This window comes from Arvicanthis niloticus, chromosome 7, assembly GCF_011762505.2.
Source record: "Arvicanthis niloticus isolate mArvNil1 chromosome 7, mArvNil1.pat.X, whole genome shotgun sequence".
Taxonomy (NCBI): domain Eukaryota; kingdom Metazoa; phylum Chordata; class Mammalia; order Rodentia; family Muridae; genus Arvicanthis; species Arvicanthis niloticus.
Window position 1 is genome coordinate 47,941,395 of NC_047664.1, and position 24,003 is coordinate 47,965,397.

Here is a 24,003-nt window from a genome sequence, read left to right on the forward strand (position 1 = left end):
TCCACAATATATGCGTACATTCTTTTGCATGATTTCAAAGGGGGTGTAACTGAAAGTCTGTCCTTGCATAGGTCCTAGCAACGTCAGACTGAAGGGAGGAAATATTCTCTGTACTTAGAGATGGATCTTAATTCACAGGATTGCTTTTCTAATGTTTAACTGATATTTTATACAGTTATTCACAAATTTGTCTCTGTATGTGTGCTTTCTAATTTTCATGAACAAAGTTAACAAGAAATGTACTCACAACAATCCTACTAAGAATGGCTGTATATGACAAATTTGGTTCTTAAGCCAATCCTTCTTAGAAGGAAATGGAGCACATAATTTGAAATCAGCCAAGTGGGCTTCTTCGTATAATGCAGCCACAAAGAAAGCTGTCCCAAAGCTTTCTGGAGTGGTTGCAATGTTCACACCCTCACAGCATGGAGAAGCAGTTAGCCCCCATCTTCCTTGGCACTGTCAGCCTACAATAGCATTCCGGGAGGTAATGCAGCAGTGATGTCCCATTGACTTGCCTTTGTACTTCCCTAATGATGCATGTGAACTTAATACATTTTTCAGTTTCAAAATCCAATCCTTCTGCTACTCTACGTCATGTCACTTTCATAATTAACTGGCAAATTTTGCAATATGTATTCAGGAATGGTAGTGTCTTTGTATGTATATATCTATATATCTATATCTATACACACACACACACACTCAACTTTTTTCTCTTGACATATATATGATCTGCTTTTTCATTTAAAAAAATATTTTCTCTTCATTTTTATTTTATGTGTATGAGTGTTTTGCCTCTAAGTATATCTGTGCTCTGTATCCCTGTAGTACCCACAGAGAGCAGAAGAGACATTAGATCTCCTGGGACTGGAGTTGCAGACACGGGTTCTCTGAAGGAGCCCAATGCTCTTAACTTCTGATGGTGGTGGTGGTTTTGGTTTTTTGTTTGTTTGGTTTTCAAGACAGTGTTTCTCTGTGCAGTCTGAGCCCCCTTTCCAGCCCCTGCCTTTTCATTTACTTTTTAACCAGCATAGATTTTTTTTTTACAGTTTTGAAAATCAATTTATATATTGTTCTTATAGCTAGTAATTTTGTATAGTCTCTAAAAATGTTCCCTTAAACAAAGCTTGTGAATATTTTCTTCTATATTTTATTTTAAAAAAATTTTAAGATGTAGCACTTACACTTACAGCAATAAATTACTTTAAATTAACATTATCAGTTTTAAAAAAAATTTTAAGATGTAGCACTTACACTTACAGCAATAAATTACTTTAAATTAACATTATCAGAGGAGGACGGGGACCAAAGGTCTTTCATTTAACCTTTATTCCGGATGTAGCTGTTAGACTGGAACCCCTGCTCATCTCCTGCACAAGCTGGAAACCATGTCTGACCTCCTTCCCTCAACCCCACCTGCACAGAGAAAATTCCCCATCTGCTTAGAGAAAACTCTGGCTAACACGTCATCATTCCTTGTCCCCTGTTTCTGACAACCCACCCAAGAATGCCCGCCCAGAGGCTCAGCTTTTGACCATGTATGGCCACCATCCCAGCTTCTAGCTGGCACATCATTACTCCACATCTAAACTTATAAATACTCCTTGCTTTAGCCTGGATGTGTGACTTCACTGACCTCTACCTGTGAGAAAGGTGAACACGCTGAGAGCTGCCTCCTAATAAACCTGACTTTATCTATGTTTAATCTGGTCTAATCTGCACCCTATCTTCGTGATTGAGGGAGAGGGTAAAAAATATCTCACTAACTACTAATCTGTTTTAGAAGACACAATTTTTAAACCTTTAAAAATTGTTTTGAAATACAATTACTTTTAATTAAAATGTTATTATTCAACATTTGTTTATGGTAATGAGTCACTTTCAATGACTATTAACTAGAACTTTAATCAGAATCGAACAACTTACCACTATTTGACATCTGAAAAAGATTGTTCTTTTCAAACTTCTTGAATACACTTCCTTTAATTTCAACAAACTGAAATAGCAACAGAAACACCATCTTTGTCACTTTAAAAACATTGATTAAATATAAACATTTTATACACACACACACACTCTGTTTTCATGCACACCAGAAGAGGGAATAAGAACATTACAGATGATTACGAGCTACCATATGGTTGCTGAGAACTGAACTCAGGACCTCTGGAAGAGCAGTTGGTGCTCATCTCTCCAGCCCCCATCTTTATCACTTTAACACCTTAACAGTTGTAAAAATCAACTCTCTTCACACAAAGCTTCTTAGACTAACAGGTACCCAAGAATTCCTTCCTAAACTTCCAGTGCAAAGTGTGACCTCATACTTACATTATTAGACATCATGATCGTAAGCAGTGACTTGTTGTGAGAGTTAAAAGCTACATTGAGAGTTGTCGCTTGAACCATGATAAGAATTGCATGTAGAACTAAGAGCAAGTCAAAGAAAACACCTGTTTCACAATTATTAACACAATATCATATAATTTACAAGGCAAAAAAATGGGAAAATGACCATATTTTCTAAATCAAATTTGCCTAACAAATATTTTCTTATTGTCACAATTTCCTTACTATCTAGTTGATATAAACTTGAAATGATATATGTACTCTATATGAAAGAAGCAGAAGCAGAGTGAAAATCTGAACATCTATTAATTAGAACTGTACTTCTGGTAGTTGGCACAGTTAGGCCCTCACCAGACCGTGGTGGCTCACGTCTTTGATCTCAGCACTTGGGAGGCAGAGGCAGGTGGATCTTTGAGTTCTAGGCCAGCTTGGTCTACAGAGTGAGTTCCAAGGCAGTCAGAACTACACAGAAAAACCCTGTCTCGAAAACCAAACAAATAAAAAAAAACCCAAAACCACCATCACCAAAAATCCAACCAAACAAAAACAGAAGGCCCTTAAAAAAAGGTGTTAATTAAAAGTGGAAGAAATTATGGCAAATGATGAAAGAAGAGACTAAGAGATATACACCTGTATTATAGAGATATACACCTGTATTATAGCAACTCAAGGTTTTCAAAGTGAACCCAGAAGTAAGTGTGGAGTTGGTGTTTTTGGTGATATGGAATACTAAGGTCACCTTCACATGCACACCCATTATGTGCAGGGTGGGTGAACAAAGCAGCACAGGTTGCTGGAATGTCCTCTAAGTCTCAAAGGATACAGACATAGAGAACAGCCATGAAGAAGTGAGGAATTACGCCGATGTGTGCTCTTTTTCTTTCTTTCGGCTCTGTGGCTGTCCAGTAGAGAGCATCTAAGATATCTTGTCCAAACGAGGAAAACAGACGATCGGCTACCTGCAGAGAGAAACAGTGGGCACACATTTCAGAATTTACTAGCTGTCAGGCCCGAGGCTTGCAGTCCTGGAAGGGAAGCTGAAGAAGGCTGCTTACACTTCCTTGCATGTGCTTCCTGTGCATGCTGAGGACCCAATACATTTATGGAACCAGAATGGGACTTGTTGAATTAGCCATTTGTGAAAACAAAACAAAACAAACAAACAAAATGGAAAAAATTGGGAAATTTGCTGTAAAAAGTTCAAAGCCACTTATATTTAGTATTCTAAGCATATATAATTAAGTTACTTAGAAACCTCACAATTCATTGCAAAAATAACAACAAAAAACAGTGTATATATGGGTTTCCATAGGTTTGCGATTTGACAGCATATGTTCTCAGAACTGTGCAAGCAGTGGGGATCTTTACTTTAACTTAGTGTTCTCAGCCTCCCTAATGCTGTGACTCTGCAATACAGTTGCTCATCTTGTGGTGACCCCAACTTCATAACTGCAATGTTGCTACTGGTATGAATCATAATGTAAATATGTGCTATGCAGGACATCTGCTATGTGACCCCTGTGAAAGAGTCTGTTGACCCCCCAAAGGGGTCTCCACCAACATGCTGAGAACCACTGCTTTAATTGGAGGACATACCTGGGTTTGAGGAACTCTACCTTCAAGCATGACCCAGCACCCATGGCTCAGGTGGTACCCCATTAAACTCAGCCTCCAATCCTCACTAGATCTGACTTGCACTGTATCAAGATCCTCCAATGAATGAAGCACAGTCATTAATGGCTTTCCAGAAGCCACAGCCAACACCCTTCTCTCACTCCCTCTGTAGGAGCTGAGTCCTGAGTGCTAGCTGCACTGCAGGCAGCAGGGTCAGACAAGATGTGGGGAGCAGGCAGCCTTACCTCTAGCATGTTGTAGATGATGTAGAGCTTGATGACAGACTGCCCCCTGATCAGGTGGTACATCATGGAGTAGTCAACATAGTGCATCATGAAATAGCAGATTACCAAGATGACACCCTTCAAAATGTCACACACCTGTGCGGGCTGAAGCAAACGTCTGTCCCTGAAACATACAAGTAATGGAGATACAAATTTTAGGCTATGTGTTCTCAAAACAAGTCATCTTTACTGGACACGCAATAGCTATCAAGGTCACGATGAACATCAGGCTGATGTTTTAAAAACTTTAACAAGGATGGTCACCAAGACAACTGTATAACTGAACCTTTTCTGCTGCATACAGAATATAAAGATGTTAGACTAAAAGTGGATCAGAATTGAAGAATGTGTGCAGGTAGCAGCTTGTGTGTGTGTGGTGGGGGCCTTACTATCCCCATGGCCGCTGGGTCAGCCTGCCCACCCAATAGGTGCTCTATGCACACCATCCTTGTCCACTGGATTTCCCAACAGCCCTGCTGGCCACAGAGAGTCAGGCCACTGCTGCGATTACAGGCAGACCTAGCTCCTGGTCTTTCACAGTGGTTTAGAAGGACCCTCACATCATTATGGTTATGTAGTTTTCCCCATGAATACATACCATAATTTTTCCAACCCATATCGACAGATTTCTAGTCTTTTCCAACTATAAGCTAGCACATACACGTCTCATAAGTAAAAATGTATCTGTATTGTAAAATCCTAAAATTCTAGATGCACAGTTACATTCACTTGACATTTTGGTAAAAACATCCCATATGGGCCTCTGAAGGGTTTGTGTCAACTTACACTTCTGCTAGCAGCATATTGAGAAGCTTGTGGTCACAAGCACCAAAATAACACATGACCAACTTCTGAATCTTTGCCAGTTGCATTGGTGAGAAACAGAACCCAGTATAATTCGATATTAACTTACCTTAGGAGTAGAGCTGGTACTTGGTGAAAATACTACCTAGGGCCTTGCTAATGCTAGCCAAGCACTCTGCCACTGAAATATACCTCCACTTAAAATAATTACAAAAACTGAGCCAAGTCTTATTCGTGCTCTGAGAAGGCCCTGACTTGCACTCTCTCTGCCCTGGCCTCCCATACAGCTTGGATCATAGGCCTGTGCTACCAGCTCTTACTCTGAATGATTCTTTTATGTATTCAAGATTTATTTAAATTTCCAATGAATCCTCTCCTCAATATCTCCTTCCTTCCTTCTTTCCTTCTTTCCTTCCTTCCTTCTTTCTTTCCTTCCTTCCTTCTTTCCTTCCTTCTTTCCTTCCTTCCTTCCTTCCTTCCTTCCTTCCTTCCTTCCTTCCTTCCTTCCTTCCTTCCTTCCTTCGGGTTAGTGGTTTGTCAGATAACTCCTTTTCTGTAGAAGTTTGTTCTTTGTAACATGACTTGAATTTTTCCGAATTAAAAAAATTAGTTGATTCTTCCTTCTGAGAGTAGAGCATAAGCCGGACGGTGGTGGCGTATGCCTTTAATCCCAGCACTTGGGAGGCAGAGGCAGGTGGATTTCTGAGTTCAAGGCCAGCTACAGAGTGAGTTCCAGGACAACCAGGGCTACACAGAAAAAAACCCTGTCTCGAAAAACCAAAAAAAAAAAAAAAAAAAAAAAAAAAAAGAGAGAGAGAGAGAGAGAGAGAGAGAGAGAGAGAGAGAGAGAGAGAAAGAGAGAGAGAGAGTAGAGCATAAAAAGTTTAGACTAAGTCAGGGAAGGAAGCAATAAGATGGAGAAAACAAATAGCAAAGAAGAAATTTAGGATTCCCTTTTACTGGACATACCATTTTCATGGCAAGAATGGGTCCATTTGAGTCTACTGCAGGCTTAATCCTTGGGGTCAATGTTCAGGTTGCTTTGGCAGGGTGTTACCCGCAGCACATTCAACTGTTAGGACGAGGGGCTTCCTTCAGGAGCTGTGGCTTCTTTATCTTTACCAACAGTGACTACTCCAAGCTGCAGTGTGGCTGAACTCACTTGCTACTGTGCCTCTGGCCTCTTAGGAGTTTCTGGGCTATCTAGTCTGTTCAGCTCCTCAGCCTGCCCACAAGAGCAGGGCTTTGTCAACATAATGTGAAAGTCTTTTAAACTGTTTCAGTAACTAGGCTGGGGTACCAGCTCTGAGAGTAGCTGTCACAGGACTGCCTTCTTGCTTACCACAGGTTACCAGTACATTTGATTGATCTATTGGGACTCAATATGGGATACTGCAAGCCTGAAAAGAGACACATTCACGAAGGGTGATAATAGATGGGAAACCATTCTAGTGAGCTTACATGGAGACAGGCCTGGCTTTGTTAGTCAGGTTACAAGTCCTCCAACCGATATGGAATGCTGATTGCTTTTTTCTTTGCAGCTCAAGTTAGAGCTCTGGGCAGAAGTGCACCCAGTACACCACCTCCATCAATACTTTCATCCTGACTTTCCATGGAAAGCAGGATAAATTTTACCTTCCACTTCCCTCACACCCAGCTGAGAGCACACTTCCCTGCCAAGGGCTAACGGATGATTGAGGAGATTTCATACCCTATTCCATACGAGGCTGGGACTGGGAGCAGTGGTTCTTCTGTCAAGAGCAAACACATTTCTAACTCAGATATCAAGAGGAGACATGCTAGACGGTCCTGCCTCCATGGGCTATAGATGGGTGCTGCCCCACCGATGGACAGGGGACACAGCGAGAGGCACCAATGCAGGCATGGCTCTTCACAAACACTGACAGTCAAAACCTCCAAACTCAGAGATCAGCAACTCATACTTCATTATATAGTCTATCATTTGGAAAAATTATTGTATTAAGAAACAAACATACTTCCTACTTTATTAATTTCTAAAATACACAATGAGAAACAGGACAAAATGTACTTGCACTGGTTCCTCAGCAATCTATCACTGCCTTAACATCCTAATTGTCTGCTACAGCAATTACAGGTTTTCAAAGTGAAGGACTACTATTCCAATACAACACACAACTTGTTTCACAACCTCTATAAACAAGGATTTCCTTTCCACGTGTGCCTACTAATAAAAAAGGAAAGCAGCAAAAACAAAACAACAAACCGTTCACCAGTGGCATGTTACACAATGCCTGTATGCATCTCAGCTTCTCCAAGATCTAACCGTACAAATGAGTTTAACTAATTAAAACAACATGAACCAATCACAGCACTTGCTCCTATTCTGGCAGGCTATTTTTAGATGACCAGAGGTCATCATTACACACTCCGTAAGAAGCTTATCTACAATGCTGCCAATCAACCCAGAATGGGCACCTAGATAATCTTTCAGGCTGAAATCCTCGTTATGATGGCTGCTAAAGAGCAATTAATGGCAGTTCCTTTAGCAAATGCTGGAGATCTCAAGAGAATGTAGGGCAAAGTAAAAAAACCAAACCAACCAACCAACCAACCAAACAAACAAAACTCCACATTAATCCAATTTAGTTTAGACTAAAGCTTTTATTACATGCCATGGCCAGACAAGATTAAATAAGATATTCAATAAAACTTCCAATAAAAATAAGATATTTAACACAACTTAAAAGATATTCAAGATAAAAACACCTATATAGAAAGTAGACTCTCTGCATCTCTCAATTTTACCGTTTAACCCCTACAAGTACTTTCACTATATTTTCACAGTTATTACAAATGACAATTTCATGTTATGTATTTTACTATTACACACCTCTGAGCTGTTTACAGTGCACATAGACTCATGGACATAGAATTATGCAGCAGGGAGAGATGCTCACTATGAGGCGTCCCCATCCCTTGATACTCTACTGTTAAAGAGAACCAGGACTGGCAAGATCAAGAAGAAAGAGGTGACAAAAACGGCAAGCAGAAGCCTCCTGGCAGTTCATTTTAAGCCATAGACAGAGGTCAGGGGTGTGCATGACTCATTTCAGTGTAAAGGATGTATATCTGAGGGCTAGAGGGGACATGGACTGTTGAAATTTTAAAAATGTGTATTACATGTAGTTCATATTCTTAAAAGAACCTCCTTTATGGTCTTAAAGTGAACTGGAATAAAGGACTAGGATCAAGATGCTTTCCTGAACTGGGAAACTCAACATTTAAGTTTGACACACTGTAAAAAAATAATCACTTAGCACTTTACACTCGATGGCTAACATCTTTTTTTTTTTTGTACATTAAATTAATTAATTAGTGAGGTGGCTGATTTATGAAGCACCATTTGTGTTTGGAATAACACAAAATAAATGGTGGTTCTAGGAATAAGCGAGCTGGGTTTAGCCCTAAGGTGAGGACTGAGGTGTCTGCTAACACAGAGACCCACAAGTTATTAGAGATTACTTCATGGTGGTTTTCATGGGTGACAGTGTGGTCAAACACTGGAATAAACATGGATAAGTCTTAAGACCAAGTGAGGATGCTACTGAAGGCTGGGAGCCACATTTTCCTCCGTGTGTTCCCATCCTCAAATGGTTATGTGGCCTACGCTGGTGCTTTTGCTCTGGTACTGAGGTCAATCTGGCCAAGAGTATAAAAGGAAAAATCAGGGTTTACTCACCACAAGGAGTCCCTGTGCCACCACACTCCATTCTATAAAGGAAGTGAAAGTGCTCCTCCCTTCGGTCTGATTTACAAGAGAGAAAGAAAGAAAGAAGGTTGGAATGTTGCTACGCTGCTACTTCAAGCGGAATGGTGGGGAACATGGGATGACAAAACCTGATGATGCTATGAAGGCTTTCTACATAACAATGTACTCTCTCTGTCCACTGGTGCACCATGTGTGAGCCTTGGTCAGAGGAAAGAATGGACATACTTGTTTCCCCAACAAAGACACTAAGAGCTCTCCTACACTCATGTTCTTGTGGTGGCATTAGTTACTCAGGCCAGAATCAAATGCTTAACTTGGTGTAGAAAGAGAAAAGACTATTTATACAGCACAAATAAAGTTAATTTGAACACATCTAACTTTAAAGAGGTAAGGCACATGGAGGAAAGCCAACAAGTTAAGAAACTTGCGAATTTGAAATTCATAGTACTTTGGGAGATAAGAATTTTCCTACAGGGTCAAAAGAAAAAATATTCCAAACCTAAACAAGAAAAAAAAAGCCAATGAAGTCTTTAGTGAAAGTTATGTCTAAAACCAAGACAAGGGATCCGGAAATTTGCTTGCCTGAATTTTATTTACTCTAATAGCAAAAGAAAAATACCTCAGCATTCTTAAATGGAGCCAGCTTCCTTAGCACCATATAATGCTCCAAAGTGCTGTCTTTACTAATAGCTGTCAGTTCTGGGTCCTAGATTTTACCATTTTCCTCTGTAATCTCATTCAATGTATAATTTAAGTGTGACAGAATTCTAAAGCGCAGAATAGTGGAAATTCTAGGAAGAGACAGTATTCACACTGACACAACTTCAACTACCACATACTTGGTATTTTTAATATATTTCACAGATGAACTTAGAAAGATATTTGATATCAAGCATAGATAATTCATATAACGAATCACAACCGAATTCTGTTTCTGTCTTCAACTAAAATATCATCCTAATTTTCTCTAAAATTTAGAAGCTCTCTTACCTTATCTAGGAAAGGAAAGAACCAGCTTTCCAGGACCCTAGATGCCTTGTTTCCTTCCTTCCTTCCTTCCTTCCTTCCTTCCTTCCTTCCTTCCTTCCTTCCTTCCTTCCTTCCTTCCTTCCTCATTAAACACTGGGCAGCAGGGGTTGAGACTGCTAATTTATCAGAAACAGATTCAAGAAGGTCTTTCTGAGATCATTGTGAGTGGTGTCAACTTTCTACAGGAGCAGTACGGCATCCTTTGCAAGCACTGCACCCCACCATGGACTCACAGTAGCACCCATCAACATCTCCAAAGGAACACAATCTTAGATGCTTGAAAATTGGCAAAATGGTCTATGGACTACGCAGTCAGGATGAGGTCTGAGTTACTGAACAGGTTACAAAATCTTCCTGCTTATCATCCTTCGTTAAAGGCAACGTCTTGGTTTACCCAATTGCTACCAGTAGCAACACAACTTAAACCTCAAACCAAAGCCAAAAACACATCAAGATAGCCAAAGATCTAGCAATAGCTTCAAAGCATAAAGTTTGGTTTGCTTTAAAAAGTGTCCCAGAGATGCTGCACATAAGAGAGGGGCAGGTAGAGGAGGAGACAAATACTCATGCAAGGATGACAAAGGCAGCACTGTCCTGCTGCTGATCCTGACCCTGCTGTAGGGTGATACTGTTTCCATGTCAGGACTTAATTTAAAAATACACTTTCTTCTCTTTTTAGAAAAAAAAAAAGACTACAAATACACACACACACACACACACACACACACATATATTGACAAAAGATTGAAACAGAAGAGATGAGAATGATAACGGCTGGGAAAAGCAGACAATTAACTTCTTTGCAGGTTTTAAGTCAGACTGAAGGAAAGAGCACCTCTGCTTGCTTTCTGAAAAAAGATACCTGAAGCAGCTATAAGCAAAACGAATCAAATAATCTTTAATAGAAGTAGAGAACATGGAAGGGAAGCTGTAAGATAGCAGGATTTGGCTACTTCTAAATAATTCCATAAAGATAAAATGTACTTGGGTATTCTAGAAATACCTAAATGGCTTTGGGCATAATATTAACAGTATTTTTTGTTCAGTCATTTTTCACAGACTACTATATTTTCAGTTTTATGCTTAAATAAGAATTACAGAAATATTGTTCTCATGGTTCACAGAAAATAACTGGCTCACAGTAACACACATTGCTTAAGTTAGTTAGATACAGAACACTGAAGGTACTAAGACATTAAAAGCAGAACTTCATAGTTTTTGTAATATTGCTTGATCTCATACAGAGGATTCAAGATTGTTGAAATTTGGCTGCACAATTTTAACTGCATCCTCATGTTCCATTTATCATATAAATATAAATGACATTATAAAATGTAACTTCAGTTAACTAACATTGCAGATAGATTAGAAGTTGTTTATAACAGGCTGCCCCCCAGAGTCCTTTTAGCTATAAAACCATGAAAATAGAAGCACTTTTTAAATGTCACTGAAGTTGATTTAGATTGAAAATGCTTCAAATTAAAAATTTAAAGCAATTGACTTTTTTGTGCTAAAATGTAAATTACTGTAGAAATGTTCTCTAGGAAGCAACAATCATCATGTGAAGCAAACTGGAGTAGAAGGTTTAAGAATTCCTATTTTCTGCAATACTTGATACTCAGAATGGAAGGGTATGCTATACGCTGCTTACATGTCCTGCTTCCCCAGACGACAGAGAAAAAGAAATGACTTTGAGCATAAAGCAGTATTAGATGTCTGAAGAACAAGACGTGTCGTCAAATAAGATGACTTTCATCTTGAGAACACTGACACACCATTATCCATTATCAGGAAGTGTATGTCACCTGTGTGTTAACCACACAGAAAGGAAGAATCTAGTCCAGAAGGAAGAGTTGCCAGGTTACAAACCCTTTTAAAGCTTTAACCCAGGGTGCCAACAGCTGATCAGGACATGCAATGAGTAGAATATGAACCTGTTTGACATTGCTGATCCAGGAATAACTAAAAAGTAACCTAGCTCACAACGTATGTGTGAAAATCTCTGCAAGACCTTAATTCTTTATGTCAGGCTGCTGCATTGAATTAACCTGATTTCCCTGTATCCACCCTCTTTATGCAGCCACACACAAACATTTTCATAGACGTTCCCCCATCTTCTGAAAACGTAACTAAAATATCACTGAGCCCTCAGTATAGAAACCAACTTTAGTATTAAAGCACCACAAATGTCTTTGAAAATCCTGACTAATGAGAACAAGCCTTCTTAAAAACCCTCCTCAAAGTAAAATAAAATACGTGGCAGATCCTAAAGTTGGTGCTTAAATGGCTAAAAAGATCCCTCCACCTGGTTAACTTATGATTAACTAACCGTGCCACAATTCCTATCATTCTGGAAGAGGAGAAAGATGTCAGACACAAGTAATGACTTTTCTAGCCCCGAGGCAGGCTGAATTCTCACAACTGTTTATTCTCTGCAGTCTTGCTAAGTGTAACCTTTATTTCTTTCACAACCTTATCACTAGATCAGTTATTGTTTCTATTTACATTAGAGGCATTTCTTATCAAAATGGATTAAGGCTCATTTGAAAGAACTGTTTATTATTATTAAGTATAAATGGCTCATTTTCTACTTCAAAAAAAATGTCTTTGTGACTTTAGTCTTTTAAACAGAACTTACAGTTTTGAATATGGACGGGTAATTTTTTAGCTCAACTTCACTGATGAAACTATAATTCCAAGTGTTATATTCCATTGAATGTTCACTATATTTAAATGGAATTTCACAAATTAGTGCCCATTTCAGCATTTTGAATTTTCAAAATGGAAAAGAATGTTTTAAAAATATTTACAAAAGCCACACATTTTAGAATTGTAACTCAAACTACTATGTTAAATCTAAGCAGTAATTTCTAAAAGGTGACCATGTAGAGCAGAGGCATGCTGACATGACTGTCAAGAAAGAAAACCCTAAAGTCAAACTTCCTGCTCACCCAAAGGACAAATGCACACTAAGTGCCACATTCCATCTTTCTGTTTTGGTAGAACAGAAGTGCAAGAAACTGGTATTTATTACTCGGTGTCATAGGCAGGCACTCTTCCGGCCCTGCGGGATGCTGTCTGCAGGCACTCTGCCAGCATTAAGGAGTGCTGTGGCCATGCATTCCACTGACATGCTTTTTATATCTGCAGGTTTTGGGGGACAGGTACTGAGCTCTCGACATCATCTTTTGCAGATAGGAAACAAGCTTAGGGGAGGCAGACGCTCACAATACACTAGCTCTCCAAGTTGGTTTGGGCTGACTGATACTTTCTATCAGAATGATGCCATTACAGAGTTATCTACAGCCACCAACCAGAAGTCTGTACCTACAGCTTCATAGGCCACCAAAACAAATGAACTGGAGGAGGAAGCCTGCAGTAAGGGCTTGTTAGGAGATTAGAACCTGGACTTCTCACAGTTGAAGCAAGCCAGGAGGCCTCACAGCCCGCATACAAGCGGGTTAAGAACACGGTCTATCAGTTTCTACTTCTAGTCCTGTTCTCTTCTACTCAGCCACATGGCTCTACAACAGTGTCAGGTTACTGGCTAAAGAAGTTTTGGTTCAAAACTTCTCTGGAAAAAATGCATATATAAAATGCATATTATATAATATAAATTGAACAGATACGCAGTATAAGCATTAAAAACCAAAGTATGAATGAAATTATAAGCATCAGCTTTATTCTAATAACTCTACAAGTTATAAAAATAACGAAACTGTTTCGACGCTAAAACACTGAAATAGTCAAAGATCTAAACTTACCTTAAGCCATAGCAGGGCAGAGTGAAGAGCCTGAACAGCGCCAGAAAGACTCTTAAAGGAAGCAGGGTGAACACATACAGAAAGGCATCGAGGCACAAAAATATTCCAAAGAACATGAGCTACATTGGGAGAGAACGAGAAAACGAGAGATTCTTTAAGTAGTTGTAGACAAAACGTCAGACACCCAGGAGTTCTAAACTTCATGAGAAATTCCTTCCTGACTCCTTAAGTCTAAGAACTAGGACATTAGTCTTTTACTGCTCTTCCCAGAGTTTTCTGTTTCCCATCCCCAGAAGTCAACTCTTCAAAAGATGGTTGTTCAGACTCAACTGATGTGACTTTCTGTTACTTCTTAAAACAGAGAGGCTAAGTAAACTCTGTCAGACAAGCTTCTTACCTTTAAACCCATCCTACCATTTCCTGTTCATCAGAAGACTGGAATATACAGTTTTAGTTTGAAAACAATTTTTGCGACTGATTGTTTAATATAATTTTACATAGCTGCCATACTTGGAAGGCCTTATTCTGATTAGTTTTAGAACTAACTACTATTTTCTTTAACCTCTCCCCTGTTTCTTATTGATTTATATTTCCATTTTCACCATTAAATTTAGCAGTATAGCTCCTAAGAGGAGAATGAGATAGACCTTTTCACAGCTTCAAGTAACTGGACCTCCTCTACCAAACTCTGCTACTTAGGCAGACTTCTTGTATGCCTAGCATACTAACATGGTTTGATGGATATGCTGTCACCATAATACTCTACACCGCCCACATGCATTACCTAAATTCACACTGCTATAAGCAAAACATTTTCTCACAGAACTCACGAGAAAGTTCTAATTTGCAGGACATGAATTTTTAAAGTGGTGATTTGAGTAAAAACAGTCATTGGGATAGATAGATCCTGATCCAACATGCGTGCTACCCTGAAGATGTTGGACGTGAGCCACAGTCTTCCATGGTTGAGCCAGCTCTCTAGCCCACACTGGTCTTCTTATAAGAGAGGGGATTAGGACACAGATACGCAGAGAAATGACCAGTGAGGATCTCTGGAGAAGGTGGCTGTCCATGAGCCAAGGAGAAAGGCTTCAGGAGAAAGTTGATTCCTTAATGTCAGGCTTCCCCCCCCCTGCATTCCTGCTGCTTAAACTGCCCAATGTGGAATACTTTATTGTGGTATGTCAGCCAACACATCTATACATATTAAAATGAAAGCCCATATTTTATTAATTTTTGACAAAAATCTAAGAAATAAATTATAGATGTCAGATTTCTTAATGTGAATATAAAGCTTTTTTCAACATTCTAGACTCATGAACAACAATTAAAGTACAATGTGAACCTAAGTGATGTCAACATCTACAGTTTTCAGTCTTCCCTCTATGACGGCCATCCTGATGCTGCTGGTGTGAAGTGCTGGTTTTCATCCATGTTTTGGAGTTATGCGAAGAAGCACGAAAGTCTGAGTAGTAGTCCTTATTTATGGCTCCCCTGTTCTTGAGAACCCTTTCCTGTCTGCAAATTCCAAGAAGAATCTTGGGTATGTCTTGAGGAGAGTGTCTATCTCTTCATGAGCTCATGCTGGGATGAACACTGTATTCCTTTAGCCAACAGCCTTGAAATAGAAATGTGGGCATATAACATGCTCATCCCAGTAGGTACAAGGGTATCAGGAAGCAGGATGTGGTACTCCCGTCAGGAAGTTTGTGACTGTCAGAGAGGGAAGCAGTGATGTCCATGTAGGGCTAACAGCTGCCATGGCAGACCTGAGTGAGCAAAATGGGGAAGGGCCGATGGCCAAACTACCGTGGAGAGATGTAGAATAAGCACTTAAGTAACTTCTGAGGAGATGAGCATGTGCCACACACAGAAGATGGCCTGGCACAGGGCATAGGGAAAAGGCCTCCACAGCTGTGAGGTGCTGGCAAGACCATAGAGATGGGCAGTAAGGATGGTAAGAATAAAACTCCTCCTGCCACTCAGCAGATTTTGTTTGTATCCTCCATGGTGCACAGACATAGCATGTCTAATGACCTTCCTTTCACATCTCAAGTCTGTCAAATGAACCAAGTAGAAGGGCAATCTTTCTTATACTGTGCAGGCCCTGTAACTGGACCACTGGAGGTGGCAATAGACCTCACCACAAAGATTGTGTGGCTGCAATTAAAGCCATTTCAGCTGAGTGAGTATAAATACTCAGAAATGTAAGAATACAAAGTGCAAATGAAAAGCAACAGAGAAGTCTGTTAATTTGGAACCATGGAAGTAGGACAGTCCTTACCATTCTGGCATTACAGGCTCCTAAACACCATTCTTCTGAATGTCTTACAAAGTAAAGACATGTATGTAGTGTGAGCCTAGCCGTGTGCAGAATGTAATCTGCCCACCATCCCCTTCATGCACATGGTGACTCAGGATGCTGAGGTCTCTTGCCAGTGTCTGCAGTGTTCCAGGCAGGTGCTAGGTGATAAGCACTTAATGCTCCTAGCAGCTCTTTGAGGAGATGATCACCTCTTGACACATTAGGAAGCTGTGGATGTGAAGGATGAATGCTGGCCCATAGATGTGCATGAACAAAGAAGCTAGCAAGTCTGTCAGAAGGTCCTGTTCTCAATCTGTAGTGTAGTCTAGCAGACCACCTCCACTATGTCTACGTGCTTCATGAGTGACGGTGGCTTTTCTTTTGGCTAATTTATCTTGCAATCTGCTTACTATCTTTTTTAAAAAATGCAAGAATTTAATGAATCAAATATTTAGACTGGCTTCTAGCTTTAAAATATGTTACAAATTAAAATTTTTGAGGACCCATCAATAAGAATAATGTATACTTTCAAATCTTAGTGTGGATCTTGAAAAGGCAGGTAATTTCTATTTCTTTTTATTTAGACTAAATAACTATAAATTATTTAGCTGTCCATTAGTAATTAGAAATTCAAATTTCTTCTCCAGCACATAAGATGTGACTATAAAGTAACGACACCAGTGACACACTGCTTTTTTTCTGACACACAAAAGTCTCTTGTCCTCCTTCAACATTCACTTCAAATTTCAGAACACATGCACTGCTGTGACCACTAAAGCAGCGTGATTCTGAACATGCCCCTAAGGCACAGTCTGTCAGACTAGTAGATGCTCACAAGATGTAGATCAAACCCTTGACACCATCACTCTCTTCCCAATTTCCCTCTTCAGCCCCACTGCTGCCCACCCACATCACCTCGCCTATCTTAGAGAATAGGGACTCTTACCTACCTATCTCTCATCTCCACATGAAGGCCTTTACGGCAAATATGCCATCTGCTTATACTTGCATAAAAGATAAAAAGATGAAACTAATAATACTGTAGAAAAATAACCCCCAAAAGCAGAATGTAAAGACAATCTATCAAAAAGAAACCATGCACAGGAGTTGTGGGTTGTACCTCTTTAAATTCAGCTGCACTCGTGTTTTCCCAGGGAAGAAAGACAAAGAAAGGTGACATGGGTCTTAGGTGAGTACTTTCCCTGAGCCAGGCCACTCTTTAGGGGCCATCCTTCCTTAATCAAACATTGTAGAGCTTTGTCCAGATATTTTGACAACTGAATAAAATACATGTTCATGGCCAGGCACAGTGGTGCACACCTACAGACAACACTCAGGAGAGTAAGAAAGGAGGTACAAAACCAGCCTGAGCTACACGGTGAATTCCAAGTCAGTTTGGACTATATATTAACTAAAAAGAAAAAAAAAGGAAAGGAAAGGAAAGGAAAGGAAAGGAAAGGAAAGGAAAGGAAAAGGAAAAGGAAAAGGAAAGGAAAGGAAAGGAAAGGAAAGAAAAGGAAAGGAAAGCCCACTAAATCAAAATACTTCCCTCAGAAAACAAAGCAGAAAACCAAAAAGCAAACAAAACAACAAAAAGGTCAAAACAGTATTTACTGCACTAAGAAGGTCAAAGTTGGGCTTGAAGAGCTAGCTCAGTTGTTAGCAGGCTACTCTGAGTTCCATTCCCAGCACCCACAAAGATGTTCACAATTATTTCTAACTCCAGTTCCAGGAGATCTGCCGCCTCTTCTGGTCTCCAGAGGTACCAGGCATATACAATATGATGGTTTTTATTTCCTCCTTTGAACCATGCCACCTCCAATTGTTAGCACCAACTCAGCGTTCTCAATGAGTCCCTGAGGCACTACGCCATGCTGACTCCCAGTGTAAAACTCAGTCTATGGAGGTGGGCAAGTTAAAGTCTGGCTCCCTCCTGAGCAGAAACTTTAGGCACGGAGACAGTGGGCCTTTGCTAGAGCAGTGCTGGAGCAAGGTGAGTTACAGAAAACAAACAGCAGACACTATGTTCTAAAATATTCTCTTAAATGTTATTCTCAGAACACAGATTCATCAAATGTGCTAAAAATGATGACTTCAAAAACATTCATGGGCTTAATTAATGGGCAGCCCCTGCAATCCCCAAGGTGAAAGCAGTCAAAAGCCAGAGGTACCAGCTGGTCTGACTCTGGGAGATCTTATTTTGAGGCCTCTATATGTGCAGTTCTTTCTTACTGCCACCTAACAGGCAGGCTACCACACCTAACTCTGCAGTGACACTAAGGATACATTGTTGAGCAGTAGAGACATGGTAAAGATACTAGCCAGTTTGTCCAGAACTGCACTAGCTCGATACTCAAACTTACTGCTGAATTCTTAGTCTTCTATACTAAAAGAAGATTCACTGTAGGCGTTTAACATCTGATATTCTCTGTTGAGGATATTATAGAGTGGTAATGTGTTTGCAACACTGTAGGGCAGTACACACCAAACACTTGTGAAAAGGTCTAACTTGCTTTTAAGCATTTACACAGAACCTACCAAATTGCTTTTAGCTGAAAAATACTTGTCTCAAAACAAAAATACTGTAAGCCTCTAGCCATGGGAATTTTGTTTTTAAGTTGAAAAAAAAATCTCCAGAGCCTTCTCCTTAATGTCACTTGAAATTTGAAAATACATAAAACTCCATGGCTAAAAAGCAGCAAAAATGGTTGTGGAATGTATTTCTTCAACACTCATTTGAAATTCTGAGCACTATCTCCTCTGCTGGGGCCAGCAAGCATCATGTACTGTGTCGAGGCACCACAGCCTGGAATGCTCCTGGGAAATCTGAGTAAAGAGCCTAGAAGAACCCATCTCCAGCCCCGAACGCCACTGTCTATAAAGATCTGGTCCTATACTTGGGTTAAGAGGTCCCTGGACCGAGGCTCCACAGGGCGTTAAGAATCTTGGGGACTGGAAGAAAATAGTGCAGTGAGTGGCGGGGTAGTAAGTGGTTAGCCAAGGCAGAGTCTTAAGCAAGTTGGTATAATGAAAGCCTGGGATATAGCAATGTTCAACATAACAGTAAAAGAGGCCAGATAACCTAGGAATCACTCGTTATGTATAATATTTCTACAAATTAAATTCTAAAGTAACTATTTATTTTGGAAAGCTCAGGTTTGTGTAGTGTTAGTGTTGGGAGTTTGTGGAGTGCATTGAGGCATATGCCCAAGAGTCCAGAAAGCTGCCTTGTCTCAGACAAGACAATGCTGTCTTCATAGAAAAGAAAACACTCAGACTAGAGCTTGTAGGTCAAAGAAAAGAGATTCAGAATTCTATACAGAAAAATGTACTTGTTGCACTGTGGGGTGTAAGCTGTGAATACAGTTATGTAAGAGTGATAAGGTCATCTTTGGTTAACAGCTAAGGAGCTTAGCCTCTTACCCAGCAGTTTTCAAGAAGCCCACATGTAGGAAGCTGACTTGGAAAGCAATTGCTGCACATTCTATAGAGTAAGTATTTTTTATGTACCTGAACTCAGAAATTCATGTCCCTAAGACTATATTCTAGGAGATGGTCAACAAAGGGATTGCTGAGTCAGGTTCTTCTGTGATGGGTGAGTTTATGTACACATCTGTAACCACAGAGAGCAGAACAATCTTAGTCAATGCATTACGATCATCAGAATCTATATCTGGCACATAATTTATATCTACATATGTCCACACTTAACAGTAGACATATTTCTTGAAAGGTAAATAAATTGAAAATTTTAATTTGTAGAACAATTATATACAATGAATGATCCTACTGTTTTCTGGCCTCTCTTATTTAATCGTAATTGTAGGTAACCCACTTACGCTAACTTGGGGTAGGACTCTTCACAATATACAAGGTGAGATTACTACTTGTTACTCTTAATGGAACAGACAGGGCAGAGGGTAAAGTATCTTTTATTCATCTTAAGTAATTATCCTCTCTTAGGTTTACTGCCTTAGTCCGCTAACCTAGGCCTAGTCTTGGAAGCTTCTAGCTTCTGTACAATCTTGTGCAGGCGTAGAAGATTTTCTGACTTTTAGACTTACTGCTGAATAAGCTCACTCTTTCTAGTTCTTTTTCATCTCTCACTGGCTGGTTCAACTCACCTATTCTGGCTCAAACACCTCTCCAAGCTAACTGATTCAATCTGGCTTCCCTCTTGGTCTCTGGCTCAGTCCGTCTTCACTGTGTCTATCTTGTTCTCTCTTTGCAACTTGTCTTTGTACAAATGTCCCAGTAAAAATGTTTCCTCCTCTCTTTCTCTGCCCTTCAAGTTGCTTCTCTTTCCACTCTCATCTCATGACAGTTGGGGGATATCCTATTCTGTCAAATCTTTCTCTGATTCATCACTTTGTCTGCCCTTCAATTAGACATCACTCTCAAACATGGGTACTTCCTTCTACAAAATAACTTTACCTTCTAACTTTGCCTACTAACTTGTTTTGGATTAATGGTGTGCACTAAGGACATGTCTGTATTCTAGCCAGAGGGATTAAAGGTGTGTGCTAAGGACTGAGCCACACCACAACTAGAAACAGGTATTTTCAGTAAATAACACAATCTTGGGGTTCATGGTGTGATCAAATATCTTAAAGCAGTAGAGGATCCCACTGAGAGGCTGGCCCGATATAGGACAGTAAGAGTGTCCTTAAAGCCCTGCAATAGGGTGACAGTTACCCTAATACTTGAGGCCTACACAGCTTCTGCAGGTAAAGGCAGACAATGCAAGATGACATCTTTTTAGGCTTAGATCTGATTTTCAGGAAGAGGTCAGCCTCACTAGGCTGGCAGTTAAGTAGGGCAACTAAGGGTCAAAATGGCCTGAGCAAGGGATCCTAATAGCATGACATAAGACATCCGAGGCCAGCAGGACAGAAAGAGCTTCCAACCAGCAGCTCTCAAGTTCTAAGTTTACAAACAGTTATCTTTTAATTTGTTGGACAGTCTTATGTGCCCAGCAGGTAACAGCAATTTCACAATGCAAGGTGCTGGGAATTCACTGGCTGTTGTCCCATCACATCAAGCCTTATTTCTAGAGGGGGCTGCTGATGTCATCATTGCCTCAGGTAGGGATATGCCCTGGAGAGGAGGAAGGTCCATCAAAGTGCTCAAGTTCAGTCAGATCGCACTGACCCGCCTTTTTCCCAGTAGCTCCGTAACTGGGGAATGTGGACAAGGTTGAGTCCCAGACAAAGAAAGTCTGCATCTCAAGATGGATTTAGAAGGATGTTTCTATAAATGTATTCTCATGGAATTAGAAACTAAGAGGATGACCGAGAAGTCCCTGACACAGTGGTCTGAGTAAGCAGAATGTCAGTTTGACAATAAAATCAAGAACTGTTTCACTGAAAGAAAGTGACCTGATAGCTACAACTATGTTTTCTTTTCATACCGTGTAATAAAACAAAACCAGTTTTATATGATAGAAAATTAAGTTCATTACCATAAAGTGAACTTTGGAATCATTCTGTTAAACACTGACCCTGCTTACCCTCAAAAAAGGGGAAAGAATTAAGTTCTCCTAGTAGATACTGAAATCTTCCCTTTCTTGAAATTTTTCTGTTACCATCCATTTTCTCTGTTCCTCAGAACCAAACTCATAAAACTGTCTGTGGTAATTAGAATGAGAATAGCCTCTATAGGCTCATGTATTTGAATACTTGGTTCCCTGGTTGGTGAAACTGTTTTGGGAAGTTTTAGATGTGTCTTTGGAGGAGGTGAGATCTGAAGTTTCAAAAGTCCACACCAGGCCCAGTCTCTGTCCCTGTGTCTGCCTCCAACTTGCAGGTAAGACATAAGGTCTGAGCTACTGCTCCAGGGCCATGCTTGCCTGCTTGCTACCATCCCCCATACCATGATGGTCACATGCTAACCCTCTGAATCTGTAAGCAAGCCCCCAATTAAGTTGTCTTGGTCATAGTTATAGAGTTTCTTCACAGCAGTAGAAAAGTAATTAGGTTCATATTGTATTAGGCCTCTTGAGATGACTCTGTCAACCTTCTCATCTTAGATGAAGTAAGTAAAGACCTAAGGAGACTCAGATGAGCAGGCAGCTGATGCTGGACCACATGATTATAATGTTCAGAAAGCCCCTCTCCCTTTTGGTTAACAGTTCATGCTTAGTAATAACACAACTTCACATATCTTGTGGATGAATTTAAAAGGCTCATGTGTTGAGCAATTGGTTCCTAGTTGATGCCACTAATTTGGGAGACCCTGAGACTTTTAGAGGCAAAATCTAGGGAGGAGTTAGGTTATGCCTCAGACATCCACTCCCATCACTAGGTCAAGGCCTCTGCACTTGAACTTCTGAAATATGTGCGTGTAAATATGCGCATGAATGCGCATGTAAGTTGTCTTCCCTTAGTAGCTTATGTCTGTGTCAAAAATCTGACCAATACAAATACATATCATTCCTTATAACCTTCAACCTAATAAATTTAAATCTCATAAAAATTTGTGAGATTTGCTAGAGGCAAAAAAAAAAAAAAAAAAAAAAAATCTCAATTTTGAGGTTAGACTAGGCCAAAGTAGGCAATTTAGTGAGATCTGTTTTCAGGTGACAAGAACAGGACTTGAGGATTCAGTTGCGAAACTTACCTCATATTACACCCCCATGTTTAATCCTTAGTATGACAAAATAAATAATGAATAAATAAGTAATTGATAAGATTCTTTAAAAGCAGTATCTACATTTAAGACTAAACAGTACAACTTAGTTTGCATAAAATGTATTTTAAAAGTATAATGTACAAAGTATGATAAATATGAAATAAATGCCTGCCCAAAGCATGCAATTACAAGGTAAAGATACACTTTCATTGTAGCTTAACTTTTGGTGACAGGCAAGGTTTGTAAACAAGTCTTTTACATTTATGTATAAATATAAAATAATATTTGTTGTAACCTATAACCTCCAACACCAGGAATAAAGGACAAAGAGGCAACTAATCAAGAAGACGCTTATAAAGAGGCATGTAACCTAAGGAAGGGTTGCCAGCTTTCTTGTTCATTTCCATTTCACACTGACTGCTGCTGCTGTTCCAGTTTTTCAGAAGCAGGGCTCTGAGGCTACCGCAGTGACTGCTCCTACTCCTTTCCTCTTTGTTAAAGCTCAGGGTTTACTATCTAGTCTCCTGGGCTACAGTTGGGGTTGACCATGTGTTTAGTTAGCCAGTAAGACATGGAGAGAGTTCTGGGAGTTCTAGGAAAGCTTTAATTCTATATGAAGGTCAGTCAAAGAGGGGCACTACTGACCGCTCTTTTTTTTTTTTTTTTTTTTTTTTTGTCTTTCCTGATTATAATGAAGATTCAATAATGTCTAATTGTCAACTTTGTATTTAAAATCATTAGGCAGAAGAACCAAAAGCTGACTGACCAAGACTGAGTGAAACAAGGTCTTGGAGCCATGGAAGGTCACTAGTCTGCTGGACCAACTCAGACCTCCCTTGATTACATTTGTTCAAAAAAACAGGAAACTGCCTGAGCAAGCCTCTACTAGCCTCGATTTTTTTTCTACACAGCTAGAGCATTCTTAAGGAATATACCCTGTGTAGTCTCATCCTGAAGCCTAAGTTCTAAACTCTTCAGCTTGACCATGAGACAAATCTAGACCTGGCCCATCTTTCAGTTCTTGTGACTCCTTGTTCACACCCAAACCCCCATCTCTGAATCTTTCCAGTATCTTCACCCATACCACCTGGTGCATGCACACACACATGCCTTATGATGATTGACTATTTCTGCAGCTCGCCTTCTAAACAACCGCCCCCAACCCCCGCCCGGCTCCTTTTTTTTCCTTTTCTTTCTTTTCTTTTTTTTCAAGACAGGGTTTCTCTATGTAACTCTGGCTGTCCTGGAATTCACTCTGTAGACCAGGCGGACCCCAAACTCCGAAATCCACCTGCCTTTGCCTCCCAAGGCATGCACCGCCAGCACCTGGCCCTTCTGGAAATTCCTAGCAGCATTTTACTTATTTTGCTTAGTGACACTTATCATTCTGTATCTTCTATTATAACTCAATTTCCCATTATGCTAAAATCTTAGTTTCATGCTAAAATCCGAGTCTATGTACTTCCATGCTAC

General features: G+C 40.0%; 1 protein-coding gene across 1 annotated transcript in view; it reads right to left on the minus strand.

Moving 5' to 3' along the window:
- Positions 1-24,003, minus strand: part of Tapt1 (transmembrane anterior posterior transformation 1) — a 50,644-nt gene that overhangs the window by 15,061 nt on the left and 11,580 nt on the right. Inside the window, exons 3-7 of the mRNA XM_034508740.2 lie at positions 13,596-13,714; positions 4,209-4,371; positions 3,173-3,308; positions 2,332-2,429; positions 1,930-1,999 (exon numbers count right to left, since the gene is read on the minus strand). Of these exons, the coding sequence (XP_034364631.1) occupies positions 1,930-1,999; positions 2,332-2,429; positions 3,173-3,308; positions 4,209-4,371; positions 13,596-13,714 (586 nt within the window). The remainder of the gene's footprint in view (positions 1-1,929; positions 2,000-2,331; positions 2,430-3,172; positions 3,309-4,208; positions 4,372-13,595; positions 13,715-24,003) is intronic.